Source organism: Frankliniella occidentalis, unplaced genomic scaffold (genome assembly GCF_000697945.3).
Source record: "Frankliniella occidentalis isolate FOCC.00 unplaced genomic scaffold, Focc_3.1 Scaffold1606, whole genome shotgun sequence".
In the NCBI taxonomy this organism is placed as follows: Eukaryota; Metazoa; Arthropoda; class Insecta; order Thysanoptera; family Thripidae; genus Frankliniella; species Frankliniella occidentalis.
The window spans coordinates 646-7,751 of NW_026268706.1; the positions used below are offsets into that span (position 1 = coordinate 646).

A 7,106-nucleotide genomic window follows, 5' to 3' on the forward strand; every position below is an offset into this window, starting at 1 on the left:
ATCACGGCCTTCTGTATCCATGTGTATTGTCCACCTCTGTGATAAAGCTGTTAATAAACTCAGTTCAGTCTGGTCCTTTGACAACGAACGTCTAGTCTCTCCTAATCCTTCGGCCCTCGACAGCACTATAGAAGAGAACACGACAGGAGGAGGGGAAGAAGGGGAGGGGGCATCTAGGCTCTAGGGAGGAACTCTGGAAACGGCGCACGGGAGTGGCGGGATAATTTCAATTCACATACTTGACGGGACTGTGCTAAGAAAGGCTTGAGGCTAAGGTGCTAGTTTTCTTATGTTCAAAAGACGAAATGACGCTTAATTTTTCTTTTACGTTCGTTTTGCAGTGGAAGGTGCTGATTTGAAAAGCAAAGCGACACGTCACTAGAAAATCCCGGAACGCCACAAGCAACCAAGCATTGAGGAGGGGTAGGAAGGGGGAGGGTCTTTCCCTCTGGTAGAGACAGTCTTGAGGACTGTCTAGAGGAGCGCCCTACCCTAGCGAGGTCAAGCGCGACGCGAGGCACCGGCACGCTTGGCTCCCCAGGGCACCCCACCTTACCCCATGCCAGCCCACCCCCCGGGCCATCCCACCTACCCCGCGGAGGGGGCGGTTTGGGGTGTTCGCCAGCTCCGCCAGCTGCTGGGGCGCATCGCGCGCGACCCTGCCAACTGTTGTTCAGTTGGCGGCACGGCAGCCCTACGGCATGGCGGTGGCGGGGGCCGCGCTGCTGGCGGGGGCGGCGCTGCTGCTGGCGGCTCCGGGGGCGGTGCAGGCCGTGGCGGGGGGCGTGCCCGTCAGGGAGAGGGAGTACCCGTACGTGGCCGCGTTCGGTGAGTCCCCCCGCGACACGTGTCGGCTTTGACTTTACCGGTCATCAAGTTCCGAACAGATTTTCATTTCACTTCTTTGGAAACGCTTGCGATTTCAAGAGCCCCTTGCTCGCACCTCGATGGCGGGGCTCATGCACCTGTGTGTGTGTGTGTTGCAGTGCGTCGCACCGGGACTTGCACTGCCATCATCCTCACGGAGCACTGGCTCCTCACCGCAGCGCACTGCTTCACCATGCGCAGCCGCTCCCAGGACAACCCCTACCTGTCGGACGTGAGTGGCTCTGACACGGCGACGGCCTCGCTATAGCTAGAGCTCTCGCGGGGGTGGGGTCGGGCGTGGTCGGAGGCAGAGCGAGCCGATCGTTGTACGTGGCCGCCGAGCCCGCAACACTTCTCACTTCGCGACATCATTGGGTGTGATGGCGAGGACGGGTTGGTGGTCGAGGGAAGGCCGGGTCGAGACGGGCCGTCCAAAAAGTACGTCATTTTTGAAGCTACAAGGTGGGGTACATTTTTCACGACACTTCATCTCATGAATGGAGTTGAAAACAAGCTGTTTGGTGCAAATAAAGTGCAAAATGGAAGTTTTTCCCCGGTGCGTGGAATGGCATCAATTAGTGTGGTGGCTTGGTGGTGGGGTAACTTTTCTACGAATACACTCAATGGGAGTGCCATGATAAAAGTATTTATCTCCCGGCCGCAGGTGTACGCGGGGCTGGTGGACGTGTCGCGGGGCGCGCAGGAGGGCTGCGGCCCGGGCTGCCAGCACCGCGAGTCGCACGTGGCGCACATCCACCCGCACTTCCGCGCGCGCGTCAGCCGCTCGCTGTACGACGACGCCCGCCACAACAACCTGGCGCTGGTGCACGTCAGCAAGGCCCTCTGGCTGGACACGGCCTGGGTGCGCGCCGCGGTGCGCGCGTCTCCGCCCAGCACAAGTAGGTGGCGTTTTGTTTCGACTCTGCACTCGGAAAATATTTATACTAAGGAAAATTCATTTTTAAAAAATACAAGGAAATTTTTATCCTTGGTTTAAGGCATTTCGATTGTTTACAGGGAAATTTCGTTAATATAGCGACAATTTTTTATTGTATTTTAACGACAATTTTCTAGTAAATTGCCTTTAAAGGTAAAAATTGCCTTCAAGGTAAAAATTGCCTTCATGCAATGCATTTCACCTTGGTTCGAGTGTACCATGTCTGGGTGTGTTCCTTTGAGCAGTAACCTCTAGGTATACTAAACACGACGACCCTCGTCCTCGTGCCCGCAGTGTGCAGCTGCAAGCTGGTGGGCTTCGGCATGGGCGGGGTCGGGCCGCACGCCTGGGCGCCCGGCCGCCTGCTCAAGGCGGAGCGCGTGCCCATCCTGCCGTTCAAGCTGTGCCCGCCGTCGCGCGCGCCCCGCATGCCCCGCGCCACGCTCTGCTCCGACTCGACGGCCGGCGTGGCGCCCTGCCTCGGGGACCCGGGTGCTCCCGTCGTCTGCGACGGCCACGTCATAGGTGGGTCAAGCCCCTCCACGACAGGAGAGAGAGAGAGAGAGAGAGAAGTCAACGGCGGCGTGCACCTCCCGGAAGGGTGGACGGGCAGGTCGCCGCCCAGGGGGAGAGTCGCTCCATATTTGAACCGCCAGTTCTGTCTGCTGATGACACGGGGCTAATGAGGAGTTTGGAAGGGCGGGCGCCGCGGAGCCAGTGGAGCCGCGGACATGACGCTCCCGCGGCCGCGGCGCTGCACGACTCTCCGCGGCTCCCTGGCTCCATGCCCCGGTACTGCTGGGCCGTGTACGGCATGGCCTCCTTCTGAGTGTTCCAACGGCGGCTGCATTGTGCGGGAGCGAGAGAGAGGGCTGGCCGGGGTGCTCTCATCCTTCGGGGCAATCACTCCGAGTCACTCTCCGTCACTCTGTGTCACTCGGTGCCGTTGTTGCAGGCATGGCGCTGGGCGTGTACGAGAGCCGGTGGGAGTACACCGAGCACTCGTTCTACTGCGGCTTCTTCAAGTCGTGCAGCCTGTTCGGCCTGTACGCGTCGCTCGAGCCGTACGCCTCGTGGATCGACAGCGTCGTGTTCCGGCCGTCGGGCGTCGTCATGCCCCTGGCGGCCAACCTCAGCCTCATCAGCGACCCGGACGCGACGTGCTGAGGGTACCGGGATCGAGAGAATGTGTTCCCACCCGCGACGGGAGACGGTTGTACTCCAGGACGTAAATGGTGGGTGTTCCACCCCGCCCTTTATTTTGGGTTCGGGATCATCCAGAAAATACGTCCTTCATCCGCTGTTAACAATCATCTGCCAACTGCTAAGTTCAGCCGACGCAAGCTCTCATAGCGCCTGGTAGGTAGGCAACATCTCGCCTGCAGTGCATGCGTGTGAAGCGGGGTGGCCTACCCCAAATCTCGCAGGCGCCTAGCCCCCGTTATCAGCCAAATAAATCTGAGGAAAACGGACGTAGTTTCTGGATGATCCCCATACTGTACCCGATTCAAGAGGTGGGCGGCCTTGCTTGCCTGCATCTGGTTTGTTATAACAACAACGAAAAGGATAGAACGGATCACCCACCCTGTATTAATATCTGCAGGAGGGCTTCTGCAAAATGACTAAATGACACAAGTATTCTCAATCACTGCCAAACAAGACATGATAGTATTCGTTCAAATCCAAAGAAATCTCTTGTAAGTTAATTGGTGCTTCTGTCCTTGGCCCTAGGACATTAGTTCCCCCCACATTGTGTTCTTGTTTCAACTTGTCCTTTCCAGAAATAAATTTGTTGATTTTTGTCATCTTGTTTTTCCTTTTATTGATGAGAGGAACATGTATCCCAATCGTGTATGTAATGATGTGTGCTAGTTTTCACCAATAACAAAGACCAAAAGTTCTCAACAATATGATTTATTGTACAATCTTTGCAGTCTTTTAAGGGTTCGGTCGAAATAATTATCACTTGGGATGAACGAAAACTTCATGGATGATGTGATGATGATGCGCCTCCGGTTGTCACGAGATCCAACGAGCGCCGTTTAGCGACACTTTTTATACTTAAAACAGAAAACAAAACAAACAAAAAACCCGTGGTCACCCCTCCGCGCACTCAGCTCTGCAAGAGCCGCGCACCCGGGAGTCGTGGTGACCACGTCACGTGACTAGCGGCCGACCAATCGGGGCTCGGGATCGAGGGCGCGGCCACGCCGACGCGGTGTGACCCAACCATGCAGGCCATCATCAACATCATCAAACCCGTCATCACATTGCCGAGAGCGCGGCGCCGCCGCCTCCTCTTCAGTATTGGTAGCCGCCGTTGCCGCCGCCCCCGGAGGAGTAGCCGCCGCCACCACCACCCCCAGTGGAGTAGCCGCCCCTGGCGCCGCCGCCGCCCCCAGAGGAGTAGCCGCCGCCGCCGCCGCCCCCGGAGGAGTAGCCGCCCCGGCCGCCGCCGTTGCCGCCGGCGCCGCCGCCCCCGCTCGCCCTGTACTGGCCGTCGTCAACGATGCCCCGTGCCTCGTCGGCCGCGTTCTGCGCGATGGCGCGCTGGATCTCTGGCGGGATGGGCGGCGGCGTGGGCAGGTGGTCGCCCTGCGGCTGGAAGCCGTTCTCGTCGGCCGTGTAGGTGATGGAGTAGCGCCGGTTGTCGTCGGGCGCCGTGAACGAGAAGGAGCCCTGCGCGCGCAGCACGCCCTCGCCGCCGTCGTCCTGCAGCTGGCCCTGCTCCTGCGCCTGGATGCCGTTGTCGGTCTCGTAGCTGCAACAGAGGTCCACGACGGGAACGGGGGTCATATACGGCAGCCCCCGGAAGGTAGGCAACAACCTGGGCTACAACTTGCAAAGCTCCTCTCCATCTCCTGGGGCGTTCCCAGTCTTACTTCACACAAAGGCGCTGCGCGGGCGCGCCTCTGCCGGGGGGACAATGCGCCGCCGAGCCGCGGTCCGCAACTTGATTACGGGCGCGTCGCCATATCGCGCTTCGTTTCGCTCTCGTTATTGCGGGAAAGGTCAGAGCGCGTATAAAAGCTACCAGCAGAGCGCCCCGCTCTGCACCTACCGCTGGGCTCCCCCCTGCCGCCTGCCCCTTGCCCGACATTCCGCCTTCATCTAACTCCCCTCCAGCCGCTGCAGGCTGTCTCACGTTTACATGTATTCGCGCGATGGATCATAGCACGGCGCACCCCCTCCAGCGTCGCGGCGTCGAGTCCAGCTTCGTGAGCGCCGCCGCAGCGCGCGGGAGGGGAGGGAGCACGACTCCTTTTCACAATGTATCATCCACCTCCTCTTCCTCATCATTGCGACCAACCACCCCCGGCTCCTCATGGACGCTCTTCTTCGCGTTAGTTTCAGGTGGCGAGTTGGTGCGGACCAGGTATGAGCCTAATTGCGGCGAGTGCCGAACGTGAGCACTGCGTTATGGGTGCAATGCGCGCCGCCGGCCGCGGGCGCAGCGGCAGCAGCGGCAGGTGTACGAACGTGAAAGGTTTAGGTTTTCGCTTGGCTGGTACCAATATGCGATATGATTAGTTGGGAGTGTGTCACTGCTGCAACTCGAGGGGTGGGACTGCCGCGTGGGCGGGATCGGCCGTCTTCGCTGGGGGTCCGGGTCCCCTCCGGAGGTACTGACCCTCCTCTCGCGCCGCGCGCCCCGTCGTATCGCACATTGCTATGCACTGTGTCACTCACTCTCTATCACGCGCCCACAGGACGCGGGCTGGCGGGCTTAAGTACCGGCCTAAGTACCCTCCCACCTTCTCCTACTCTCCCTACTCCTCCCCCTCATCATGACCCCCCCCCCCTTTTTCCATGGCCTGTCCACCGCTCTCAATACACGTGCCTCGGTTTGAGTTGCGATAAAGTCGGGCGTTTGCTGCACATTGCGCCACGCGCGCCCCCGGCTCGTTTTCGAGCCGAAGCGAGAAGCCTGTTCGGGAGCAGTTTTGCGGGGAACCACAAAACTAACGTTCTGTTCCCGAGCGGGCCGGGCCGTGCGCCGCCGGGCCGCCTCCTGACTATGAAAGGGAAGCGGGGGGGCTGTACGTGATGGCCGAGGCCCGACTCGATCGGGGAGGTAATCTGCTGTTTGGAAGATGGATCGTTGCTTAAAACGGCCACTGCCGTCGTTAGAAAGTAAATGAGATTGAAGTAAGAGAAGAAAATTTGATATAAAGAAATGAAAATGAATCAGTGGCAGGAAAAAACAAATCAAATAGTGTTGAAGTTAATTATCCCCCTTAAATTAATTGGAAAACTTTAAGATCTTTTAGTGAAGTTTACCACCACTCGTAACAAGCGCCATCTACCCTGGTTCCGTGAGAAACATTCCCGATGACTTGCTTACCTGTATCTGTAGGTGCCGTCTCCGTTGTTCTCGTTGATGAGTGAAATTATTTGAGCCTGCTGTCCTCGGCCGCCGCCGCCGCCTCCGCCGCCTCCGAAGGAGCCACCACCGCCTCCCAAGGAGCCGCCGCCGCCACTGTAGGCGCCGCCGCCGCCCCCAAAGGAGCCACCACCGCCGCCCCCGAAGGAGCCGCCGCCGCCCCCGAAGGAGCCGCCGCCGCCACCCCTCCGCGGGGGCAGGTAGGTGTTGGACTGGGCGGCGGCACAGCCCGCCAGAAGCACCAAACACGCCCACTGAAGCACAGAACACATGTTGTACAGGGACCGCGGCGCACTCACAGAGAAAACACACAGGGGGTAGCTATGAGCTCACCGACGAGCGCATGGTGGGAGCAGTCAGGGCAACAGAGCGCTACCAGAGGTGGGATTGAGACTGAGGGTCCAATCACCCACACACGCGTTATATAGCGGGCGCAAGCCGGGCGCCAGAGTCCAGAGCAGGGTGGGGCAGCGGCGGCGGGGCGCGGGCTAGGCCGGGCGGGGGCCAGCCGCCCCCCGGAGCAGAGCAGAGCGGGCAGAGCACTCGCCCCCCGCGACCCTACCCTGGCAGTGCCGCCCCGCCCCGCCGCGCCACGCCACGCCCCCACCAGCACCAGCCTCCACCACCGCACACGGGACCATCGCAACGCATCGCACCGCTCCAAGGAGAGAGATGATCGGCATTTAGATGACGGCGCTGCACAACACGCCGCGGGTACCAACTAGAGCACTCGCCCCGCCCCGCCCCGCCACGCACTTGCTCGCCTAGACATTGCCCGGCGTTGGCGGCGGCCGTCGACGCGTTTCCCAGTAAATGTCGCCGCCGCCCTTCCCGTTCGCCGAGGCATTATCAGGAGCAATGGCTCGGCCGCGAGTACAGAGGGCGCGCTGTGCGTGGCGGGGGCGGGCGGGAGCGGCG

The 7,106-nt window shown here is 60.2% G+C and overlaps 2 protein-coding genes across 2 annotated transcripts; one reads left to right on the plus strand and one right to left on the minus strand.

Annotated features, from left to right (window-relative positions):
• The first annotated feature begins 280 nt into the window (after positions 1-280).
• Positions 281-3,579, plus strand: LOC113206765 (kallikrein 1-related peptidase b9-like). The gene is made up of 5 exons (XM_026422995.2): positions 281-828; positions 987-1,099; positions 1,532-1,766; positions 2,099-2,329; positions 2,760-3,579. Exons 1-5 carry the CDS (start codon positions 702-704, stop codon positions 2,969-2,971), a joined length of 918 nt encoding a protein of 305 aa, XP_026278780.2. The 5' UTR covers positions 281-701; the 3' UTR covers positions 2,972-3,579.
• A 389-nt stretch (positions 3,580-3,968) lies between these two features.
• On the minus strand, positions 3,969-6,597 carry LOC127751872 (pupal cuticle protein 36-like). Its single transcript, XM_052276086.1, has 3 exons — positions 6,522-6,597; positions 6,150-6,442; positions 3,969-4,565 (listed from the first exon to the last, which is right to left on the minus strand). The coding sequence occupies exons 1-3, from the start codon at positions 6,531-6,533 to the stop codon at positions 4,106-4,108; spliced, it is 765 nt and encodes a 254-aa protein (XP_052132046.1). The 5' UTR covers positions 6,534-6,597; the 3' UTR covers positions 3,969-4,105.
• Between the last annotated feature and the right edge of the window lie 509 nt (positions 6,598-7,106).

What these genes read in the sequence shown, in the direction of transcription:
- LOC113206765 (XM_026422995.2), top strand. Translation starts at nt 702, where the DNA reads ATGGCGGTGGCGGGGGCCGCGCTGCTGGCGGGGGCGGCGCTGCTGCTG. An exon ending in ACAACCCCTACCTGTCGGAC is followed by an intron (nt 1,100 to 1,531) that starts GTGAGTGGCTCT and finishes TCCCGGCCGCAG; the next exon opens with GTGTACGCGGGGCTGGTGGA. An exon ending in CTGCGACGGCCACGTCATAG is followed by an intron (nt 2,330 to 2,759) that starts GTGGGTCAAGCC and finishes CCGTTGTTGCAG; the next exon opens with GCATGGCGCTGGGCGTGTAC.
- LOC127751872 (XM_052276086.1), bottom strand. An exon ending in GACGGCACCTACAGATACAG is followed by an intron (nt 4,566 to 6,149) that starts GTAAGCAAGTCA and finishes CCTCTGTTGCAG; the next exon opens with CTACGAGACCGACAACGGCA.